Here is an 11377-nt window from a genome sequence, read left to right as displayed (position 1 = left end):
AGCAGGGACAGAAAGCTACGAAATACATTCAAGATTAACACGTATTTTTTGTTCATGGGTATTTAGATAGAAGGTTGATTCCTTTTTTTTTTTTTTTAATGGGGAATTTCAATAATCCTAGTTTAATCTTGTGAGGTCAATTCTACAGTTTAATTAGGAAGGCATAAATGCTTATTCTTTACAGGTATCCAAAATATATTCAATGATAAATATTTAATGATTATTAACAGTATGAGAGCAGTGCAAAATAGGAGATTTTGCGGTTGGGTTCTAACTGTAGAAGTTAGAATGTTATGATGACTTAAGTGGAGATTTCAGTTACTTAGAATCATTTCTGTAGAAGATATTTAAGAATACATAATGGTCTTTTCCCTTGTACAATCTTTGCAACTGAGATCAAGAGTTCACCGAATAGAAAAGTGTTATGAAATATTAGATATTCTGAGAAATCCTACCACTCACCCAAAACTTCAAAATAGCAATGAGCAATTCTGTCTTCCTATCCCCACTACTGAGTTCCATGACACGTACATTAAACCACCCAAGTGTCAGGAAACACAAAATATGAGTTCTTCTCTAGGGGGGACCCCAGGACTTCATATCATCTGACAGCTGCTTTGTATTTTGCAGAAGTTAAATAAAGTTGCAAATGAAAAAGACAGAAAATCACAGGAATGTAGTCCTTCATTTAATACAATGTTACCCATAACAGAATTTAGAGATTCCCTGTTTCACAGGATGGATACCCACCTGGTGTTTACCGTGTGACTTAACGGAAAAAACAGAGGTGGGGAGCTTCAGGGTCTAGACTGAATGAGGAAGTGCCCCTCAGAAAAACATGGCCAGTTAGGACACCTTAATTCTACCTCTGCTACTGGTTTCACAGCCTTAATAACATTTTAACAATTTAATTTGTTACGAAATCCTCACGCAGCAGTTGCTGCTGGATCTCAATGATAGCTTCTAGAAAATACAGAAAAAGCACCAGTGGTTACTGACTGTTCTCAGAGAGCATAAAATAGGTTCCATATCAAAGTGAAAAGAGTAGAATGAAAGAAAAATGCAACAAATTTCTTGGTTTGTATATTCAAAGATTGGTCTTAAACAACAGCTTATATTCTGCTTATTTTTTATGTAGTTATATAAACACTTACATAAACACACACAAACACACATGTACAAGCCCTACTCAGTTTCTAGATACACCTAAAAGCAGAAGAATATTGAACTCTACTGGCAAAATCTGAAGTGCCTAACTGCAAGTAGTTTAGGCAATGAATGACAGAAGTGGTAACTGACTGTGCTGTTAGAATTCATATGAAAGTTCTGTATAGTGCATAAATTAACATGCAAATCTATCCACAAATCAAGTCTCAGATCACCTGGACCAACTGAGATTTGTGAATGCCACACAGCACAGTGTGTAACACTCAGTCCTACTCTCTGGAAAAAGAATCTGTACATTTTCCCCCCAGCAGTTTTATCTATTTAGATGATCACATGTTGGAAACAATGTTCATATCTACTGAGATAAACCTGTAATACAGATTTTGGATGTCTACAGTTAGCCAACAAGCTTGCCCTGACTCTAGTTGCACACCAATCATCTTACTGATCACAGAAACATATAGAAGCACCCAACTTATATGGATATCATAGAACGCAGTTGGAGCATTTGGACTGAACTAAGGATAAAACCCCTGCAACTGTGATTAAATCACTCTTGTATCTGTTACATTAAAATGTATTTTCCTAAGAGGAGTTCTGCAACTATATAAAATACTACATAAGCATCCCAATATAGGCTAACTGCAGACTGACTGTAAAACCTCTCAATATTTTACTGATGAAAAAAACCACATCTGGTTGAAGTTACTGCAAAAATGAACAGGTGAAAAAATCTGCAATAAACACTGAAGAAACACACTTTTTATAGAACACTGTCCTGCTTTATGAGTTATACAATGCTTAAACAGTCTATTTCTTGAGCTGAATCACATTCTGCTCTAAGTAACTAGCACAGAAGTCTTCTACCAAGATCAGTGTCAGTCTTACTAACAGGTAACTCAGTGGAACTATCAAAACAAGACAAAGCAACTTTTCTCACATGCTGAGAATACAGCAACTTAAAATACTGATTGCTGACCAAAAGTGATTATCCTAAATGTACAGTGATACTTCAGGTACTCTACACCACATTATCTGCCATAAGGAACAGAAATATTCAAGTTCATCTATTTATAACAAACCCACCACTTTCAGCTTTTAAAATCATAATTATTAGAATAATGCTATAGCCCAGAACTTAAGGAAGTTCAATGACCAGTGGTATCCTTCAATTAAGAGTAGCAAAGGCATACTACCATTATTTATCCTTCTTGAAGAGATTGCAGGTATAGAGCACATTTTGGTTACCTGTTTTCAGTTCCAATAAATCTTGAGGAATGTATAATTGCCTGTAATAAATATGTTGTCATATATAAAGTAACTACTTTCAGCTGTATTTATTTTAAGAGAAAAAACACTTTAATGCAGATGTAACACAATTTGTTATTTTCTTATTCCTGAAGGTGACATGAGAGAAAACACTATTTTGCAGGACAGAATATATAGCAAAGTGGAAATTTAGAATAAAGATATAAGCAATTTTTCTCCTAATTCTTTCTCCTGTTTCAAAGGTTCTCTCCCACTCATCAGTTTTTAGTGACCATATTAATGAAACACTTTAATTTCTGTCTATTGCTGACAGCTCAAGAGAAAGTGACTTCAGTGACAACTGGTACTCAAAACTCTAGCAAGGATTTTATGGAAAAAGACAAGCATCTCATTTCAGACACATATTACTCCCACTTACTTTTTTTTTTTCCTGTTCTCTCACATAAAGATAATTCTGTGTACAAACTACTGTGTAATAACATTTTATATTGGAAAAGGTCCCACTTCAATGTTGCTACTTTTGGTAGCCATCTTCTGCATATTTCTGACAGGTTCTGAAAGAATAAAAGGAATGGCTGTGTCCTATATTACTAGGATGGCAGAATAGGAATAAATATTGTGGTAAGGGAAAAAGTTCTTGACATTTACATTTCTGATGCACAGCTGTCTTAGTCTTCCACTTTGCTGCATTATTGAATGAACAAAAGATTACGTTAACCAAAGGTAAAGCAAAGGTGCAACAGTCAACAATTATACAGCCTTTAAGCAACGCTGAAGGGGATCAAATGATATAGAGAGGCCCAAGAAGCATCTGGTTTCTCAGAGCAGTGAAAGAAATTAAGACAAGTACAGGCTACCTTGTGAAAGCTTTCATGTTTTGATTCTGTCATCAGAAGTGAACCTGGGGCATACAGGAGTTTATCACAGGCTTCAGTCATAAGGCTCCAGAAGCTTTGCTAGATTTTGCCACAGAATTCAGCTGAAGTTTCTGGCACCAGAATTCAGCAAATTTAAATATTCCTGTTTAAATCTCCTAATTAGTCAAGAGCTAAGGGAGCACAAAAGTGGCTAAAAGACACCTAATTCTTAAAGAGACTGTAAGACGCAAATTTTCTTGCATGTCAGATAATGCTAAAACATTTTGCAGTTCAAAATAATATTCACAGAAAGCTTAAGAGGGTAAAAAAAAAGTAGTATGACAATATCAGCATTACAGATCTGTGTTAACAGGTTGATGAGAAGCTCAACGTGAGCCACGAGTGTGTGCTTGCAGCCCAGAAAGCCAACCGTATGCTGGGCTGCATCAAAATGAGTGTGACCAGCAGGTCAAGGGAGGTGATACTGCCCCTCTACTCCATTCTGATGAGACCTCAACTGCAGTACTGCATTCAGTTCTGAGCTCCCAGCATAAGACAGACATGGACCTATTGGAGCAAGGCCAAAAGAGGGCCACAAAGATGATCAGAGGGCTGGAGCACCTCTTCTATGAAGACAGGCTGAGAGAGTTGGGCTTGTTAAGCCTGAAGAAGAGCAGCCTTCCAGTTCCTAAGGAAGGCTTAAAAGAAAGCTGAAGAGGGACTTTTTACAAGGGCATGTAGTGATAGGACAAGGGGGAATGGCTTTAGACTGACAGAGGATAGATTTAGATTAGGTATAATTAAGAATTTCTGCACCATGAGAGAGGTGAGGCACTGGCACAGGTTGCCCAAGAAAGTTGTGGATTCCCATTCCTGGAAGTGTTCAAGGCCAGCTTGCATGGGGATTTGAGCAACCCAGTCTAGAGGGAGGTGTCCCTTCCCACGGCAGGCAGGTTGAAACTAGGTGATCTTTAACGCCCCTTCCAATCCAAACCCTTCTATAATTAATTTACTTTCATCCATTCAGGTAATTCAGAAAGTGGTCATTTTGTCTACTTTCTTTCAAAGCAATGTCTACAGTGACATCTAGAGCTGGGACACTGCAGTTAGCTTAATATGTTCTACACCCAAATCCTATAGTTCTGCACTGCTTTTGCCAAAATGAAACACTGCTGGTTTACACTACTTTAAAGCAATACATGAAAAAAATCTTGCTCGCTCATGTACTTAAACAGGTTTATTTTTAAGGATGATATTTAACAAAGCCAGTGATTTCAGAGTTTTAAGAATCTGGATAAACTGCAAAACAAATTCTCATCTTACATTCAGTAAAACTGACCTCCCTTAGAGGCCCCTAAAGCTGAAATTTGTTTTTATTCAAGAACACAGTCCAACCAAAACAGGCGCAGCTTTCAGGAAGACACAGCAACATGAAGATGATGTTGATCCTGAAATTCTCATATGGTACCAAAAAAGAACAATTAAAGGAATCTAGAACCTTCAAGACTGAACAAAATGAGACATTCTAACATCAATTAAGAAACTGTCTTTAGAATTTGCTGTAAGAAATTACTTTTAAAATACCAAACTTAGAAAAACCCAACCAACCTATTACATGGAATAGTTTTCTTGATTTTAGAAAAAAAGGAAAAAGAGATTGGGAAAGGTGTGTAATGCCATGTATACAAGACCAAAAGACTCCTTAAATTAAATCACCAGTTCAGCGTCCATAGTCTCTTCTGTCACAGATTACCTGTAGAAGTTCAAAGGACAGCTTACACTCTCTCAATCATCTCTATTCACTAAACCCCAAGATTCACTTCTCAAACAGCACCATCGGAGCTTGTTAGAATTCCTATTAATTCCAAGAGTGCTTGACTCACTTTGGATAAAAGCAAACTCTCACAGAAACAAGTGGGAATAACTATCGGTATTAACAAAGAATATATATATTCAAATTAAAGGGAGTCAAATCGACTTAGGTTAAAACTCCTTGTTACTTATATTACAGTTACTTTGGAAAAAGCTAGTTCCATAAATATCCATAGAAATAGTACAAAATTCACCAGATCAAAAAGAGTACGTACATACATTGTTCTTAAACACTGCATTTCTCCTCCAAACTTGTCTGTATTAGAGAAGTTTTCATAATAATAACAAATGTTTTAGACTGCTTGCAAAAAGTAGATAATACTACCAAACTTGTAGCATTTAAGTATGTGTGTCTCTCTGAAATCTTAGTCTGGATGAAGACTATCATTATGCTATCAAATGATGCTATTAATCTACCAATGCCAGTTTAATTTATGCAATTAATTTCTATACACATTTTCCTAACAAGAAAATAATTGAAGCAGATTTCATATGAATATTCAAAAACTAGAAATTAAATTGACTCTCAAAGTAAGTTGCAATCAAATGCATATGCAATCTGTGAATAAAGACCTCCTAAATGTTCTATATTGATGGAATTAGAGATGGGATTTAATTTTACATGACAGATTAGAGTAAACACACACGTAACAAACACTGCATCCCTTTCTAGAGCTTTTCTCTTCCTCTAAATTACAGAAATTAAAATTCAGTAGTTTGTACTACTGTGGCAAAGAAAAATGAAAGCATTTAAATCCCTTACCTTCACATCTCTGTGAATTATGTTATTATCATGACAGTAACGTAGAGCTTCCAATATCTGTCTCATATAATGACTGAAAAAACAAAGATATTATACGTGACAAACCTGCAGGAAAAATTACTATACACACATAACAAACTAAGTTTTAGGAGTCTAACTACATAAAGCTAATCACCCAACTTAACCTTAAATATACACAGTTCAGTAGAATGGAGTCTGTGTTTATAACAATAAATATGAATATGTGCTGAAGGAATCAATCCTTGCTCTTGGGAGGTTCCAGATGGTGATATCTAAGCACCTTTCCCTAGGAACATAATTATGTACTGGATCAAGTTGCCCAGGAAGGCTGTGGAATCTCCATCCTTGGAGGTTTTCTAGATGCCACTGGGCAAAACCTTGAGCAACATGATCCAAATGCACTGTTGACCCTGCCTTGAGCAGGATGTTGAAATAGAGGCCTCTTGATGTCTTTTCCAACCTGGTTTCTGTGATGCTAAAAAATCTAGAGAATCTCATGGGCTTTGAGCTCAATCACCATACCATGAGGACGCTGGGCTTTGTTGTCCTTTTTGCAATTACATAGACTATTTGATTTTAGTTCACCTCTTAAGTGAAAAGTTGAAGTGACCATAAACATATGATTATACATATATAAAAGATGAGCAAGAGCATCTAGCAAGAGCAGTAAAATTCACACCTGTCAGGCAAGTCACCTAATGCCATTGTCTGAGAGATCCATAAAAGGCAAAGGATTAAGTATTGTATATGAAATACTATTTTATTCAATATCCCCATCCAAATATACAACTAAATGACAAAATGTTCCAGAAATCTACCTTTGTTATGCTAATTATTGCAATAAACATTCAGACTATTGAAACAGGATTCTTTATAGTATTCCAACTTTTAGCTACTACAGGATATTCCATTATTTTCCATTTATGTGTCCAGTGGGATTAATTAAATTTACAATACATACCTGGCTACAGCCTCGCTGTACACAAATCCAGCATCTGCTCTCTTCACAATTTCAAAACACAGATCTGCTCCATCCATACTGCAGGTAAAAAGGGAAAAGTGCTCAAAACTGATAACTACAATCAATTATGTAAAAAGGCTCAAAAAAATCTGTTTACTGCAATTACATAAAATACTCTGGATACATGTTCAATGCATTAATAACTAGAAAAGCATTTAATAGGCAATCTAATACAATATGGCTTGCCACAGCTTAAATGTTTTATGGTCCTCATGTCACAAACCAGTACAATGTGCTGCACTATACACGGTACGATATAGCAGCAATGGGGTCAGGTTCAATGAGAACAACGTAAGTCTGGATTTAGATATTTAGATAGCTCACTGCGAAAAAACCCTCATGTTAATCTCCCTTTCAGTGCTTCCACCCAACAATTTATTTCAGTTAGATGGGAAAGAAAACTGAAACCAGAGCTCCACACCAAGCGCTGTAGAACATACAAAATGTATGTTTGACTACCAAAAATAAGGAGGTGTCATTCTCATGAAGCAGCAGAACTCTTTAGAAGACTAATTTCACTCTGGCTTGTTATAATATACAGATAAATAAAGATCCAGAGGCACCCAAGATTTTTAGCAGTATCAATAGTTGCTAAGACACTGAGCCAAGTCTGTCATTTACGCTTACTTTTCTATTAAACTGTTTATAATCAGAATAGTCTTTAACATGCATTTCTCTCTCCCACTTAAACATACCAGCATTTTTAATTTAAATTTTGTAACAGTAAGTGGCAGTTTGATTTTTTTTTGCAAATATTTTAAAATCAGTTTAAATTATGTTGATATTAAAAACCTAGATCTTTTGTATTGATATTAAAAGCTTAATGCTACAAACTGTGAGCAGTAATGTGTGAGAGTTTTATTTCATTAAGATGAACTCTGTTGATCTGAAAAATCACAAAAACGTGGCAGATATATGTTAAACTCTGACGACTTTTTCAAGACAGCCTTATTTTAAGAGTAGATTTTAATTTGTGTATAATTAGGGCTTAAATCATCCCAATGATATTAAATTTACCTGAAATCTTTTATCTACCAGAGATTTTGTCCTGATTTCAGCAGGAAAAGCAATAGTTAGCCTCAGTTTTAAGAAACCCCGGAGAGTTCAGTGCACTACCAAAGTAAAAATTCAGCAATATCACAACCACATAAAAGATGACTTTGCAAAATCTGAAAGCCCTGGAAGTGCTCAAGACTAGGTTGGATGGGGCCTTGAGCAACCTGGTCCAGTGGAAGATGTTCCATGGCAGGGGGGCTGGAGCTAGATGATCTTTAAGGTCCCTTCCAGCCCAAGCCATTCTGTGATTCTATGATTCTACGATATAAGAGCATTAAAGATTTGAGATAGATCAGGCAGTCTCAAGGTTTTGTGAAGCCCGTCAGCTTTAGGCAAGTGAAAACACAAAAAGAAAAGAGTTAAGTTAAAATCCACTAAAGTAAACTATATACATGCTGAAAACAAAAAACGCTGGTAAAATTACAGCACACTCATCATCTGAGAGAATCACCCGATACCAGCAGAGGGCACTCACGGAACCCACATAAACTGACCGGGACGGTTTACGTTATGGCAACACTGGAAGTGGCAAAACACCTCTGAATAGGAAGTTCAAAGGCACCACCACCGCATCTGAATTGTTCTGGGTATTACTAGGAGCTGTGTCCCCCAACTTCCCATTCTAGTATTGGTTTTGCCATACTTTTAGCAGAACTGTGCCTGGATCTCAGGCCTTTAGATAAACATTTCTTTCTATATAGCTCTGATCAGTGCTACTGTGCCCCCTGATAATCATTCTATTATTCTTCATAAAGCTGATGATAAGTTGCAATCTCCTCAGAAAGTTTACTTCTGAGCCATGTTAAGTGCAGAAATATGTTCTGAGGCTAATAGTCACTCTGAAGAATAAACAGCATACTCCAGACGAGGTCTACATTTTCATACTGGGGTATGAGAGCTTTGAATTTGCAGATGACCTATTAAGATGTTACCTACAACTTAAATCTATTTATGAAGAATAAGAAAGTACTACTTAAGAGAACTGAATTATTATTTAAAAAAAAAAGGAAGAAAAAGACTGTGCATGTTACTCATAACTGAGTTTACTGAGCTTTGTGTATCATATATGTTCATAGAAGCATAGAATGGTTAGGGTTGAAAAGGACCTTAAGATCATCTAGTTCTAACCCCCAAAGGTGAAAGACTACAGGTTTGTGCATGACAACATTTTCTCCCTCACTTGGACAGTTTTTATATGCTTGCTATCTCCACTTACTACAAATAAACTGTCATAAATTAACGTAAAAATAAAGTATTTATTTTTTTTCTCAGAGCCCTACATAGTAACCTCTGAAAATTAGACCAAAAAGTACAGAAACTCTTATTTCCTATACACAGCTCATTCTTCTGGGGAGCAGCTGGACTGCACATGGAGGAAATCACTTGACACAGGCATATACTCTCTCATTTATGATGTAATAACATCTAAATACTTTTAAAATGATAACTTTACTTTAGGAATAAGACTTTCCAGTACAGCATCTACTTCCTACTCTACACATGAGCTTCTCCTATTATAACCAACTGCTTCTACCATACGGCTAATTGCAACCTACTGGAAACATGACACGATAGTCCCATTCTAAACCCTGCTTGAATCTGTGTATAAATACTGGTTAAAACCATAGCCATTTTTTTGGTGTTAAACTTCATTGCTACTGCTCATGTTCATCAGCGCTTCTAAGAACTGTGACTTGATTTTTTAAATTTTTATTAAAAAAAAAATTCAAAATTGTGCACAGATTGTGTTTTCTCCTGAGAGGTACAATCTCTCGTTATCAGATAGACGCTGCATTTGCTTATTTAACTTGTACTTTTTTGTAACAATAGATTTAGCCAGATATTCAGGGTCACTGTAGCAGCTGCTCCATGTAGCTTACAGCTTACGAAAAAGTAGTGGACCTATGTACCACTTATGTGCAACTGATAGTACAAAGTTTTAGGTGTGGTTATTCTGTACATTTCATGTGCTGGACCTGCATTCATTTCCATGCAAAGCACCTGCGGGCCCATTAATATCCTATCACCAGCTGGGCTTATAGCTCCTTGCAGGTCTGTACTGTCTTCTCTTTTTCTGTCATTTCAGGATAAATAGACCCTAATAAAATACACTTTATTACTGACAACTTTGTTGCAAAGCAGTTAAATTTGTTATAATAACAGCATAACAAACAGAAAACAGTATGTGGCAAAGGAAGTTACCTAAAATACAGAGACGCTTTCCTACTAAATACAAGTTTGTTATTATGCCACTAACCCAATTAAACTCAGACAATGCAGTCTTAATCCGCAGCAAACACTGGTCTTCTGTTGAATCACTTTACCAAAGCATCCCCTCAAGCATAACACATTGTGCCCACAACTCTTCCACTCCCTGCTGCATTCTGAGAACAGGTGTTCCTCCTCATTTTCTTTCACTGTTTGTTACAAAAGAGTAATGTTTTGTAGTGTACAAGACAGACAAGAACTATCAAATGGCAAAGAATTATGATCCTTCGTATCATTTAGCCTCGTATTTCCTTCTTTCATGTAGCCTGAAGTCAGGTACAGTATTTGCGTAGTAATGCTAATTGTTCAGACTTACTTTTCATGTATACAAACATAAATGATAATAGGCCTGTCATTAAAAAATAATTACTGCTTTTGTCTCACATTTCTGAACTACCAGCATGGTGAAAATAGAAGCAAACCCTTTCTTCCATTTCAAAATCTTTTTAATTATCACGGTATGTCTCCCCAAGGTGTACCTAATTATTTCATAACAGGATAATTAAAGTTCCTTGGTCCACGCTTTGGGATTTACAAAATAAAGACCAAAGTATTGAATAAAACTTACAGAAAGGAAAGCATAAAGCAGTTTTTTCACACAACCACAAGTTTATAAATTCATCAAAAAAGACGCTGACTTTCAAGCAACAGCTTTACATCATTTGTTTTGCTATTACCACCTAAATGTTTCTCTACCCGAATGGTAAAACTAAGATGTGCAAATTACTGAGTGCACATCTCAAGACAAATTCTTGGGTCTAGTGGACATGCTGATTAGACCTAACGCACTGGCATGATGTGGCTTGCTTCAACATAAGAAGAAAACATTATGCAGAAAGATCAGAGAAATTCAAGAGGTATAAGCACACATGCCCAGGCACACTAGAAACATATATATGGGGAACATAAAAAGAAGAGCTCATAGATACGCAGAAGAAAAGGAAGATCAAATATGGAAAATGCACAAATTAGCATTCTGCATGTTTGTTTTTGTCCTTCCCAGTCAGCTAACACCTAACTGAAGGAGGACAGATACTTTTCCCTGAAAGAAGGAATGTGTCAATTTAGGGGCTGCCCTCCCTT

The 11377-nt window shown here is 36.2% G+C and overlaps 1 protein-coding gene across 11 annotated transcripts in view; it reads right to left on the bottom strand.

The window, feature by feature from the left end:
• CASK (calcium/calmodulin dependent serine protein kinase) overlaps nt 1-11377 on the bottom strand; it is a 202926-nt gene that overhangs the window by 106276 nt on the left and 85273 nt on the right. For all 11 annotated transcript variants that reach the window (XM_057405081.1, XM_057405083.1, XM_057405085.1 and 8 more), the window contains 2 exons: nt 6911-6988; nt 5929-6001 (listed from right to left, as the gene is read on the bottom strand). In XM_057405081.1, the coding sequence (XP_057261064.1) occupies nt 5929-6001; nt 6911-6988 (151 nt within the window). The remainder of the gene's footprint in view (nt 1-5928; nt 6002-6910; nt 6989-11377) is intronic.

This window comes from Pezoporus wallicus, unplaced genomic scaffold, assembly GCF_028554395.1.
Source record: "Pezoporus wallicus isolate ANWC-B61680 ecotype Strahan unplaced genomic scaffold, APGP_CSIRO_Pwel_v1 contig_1739, whole genome shotgun sequence".
In the NCBI taxonomy this organism is placed as follows: Eukaryota; Metazoa; Chordata; class Aves; order Psittaciformes; family Psittacidae; genus Pezoporus; species Pezoporus wallicus.
Note: the sequence above shows the minus strand (reverse complement) of the source record. Positions and strands in the feature narration are given on the sequence as shown.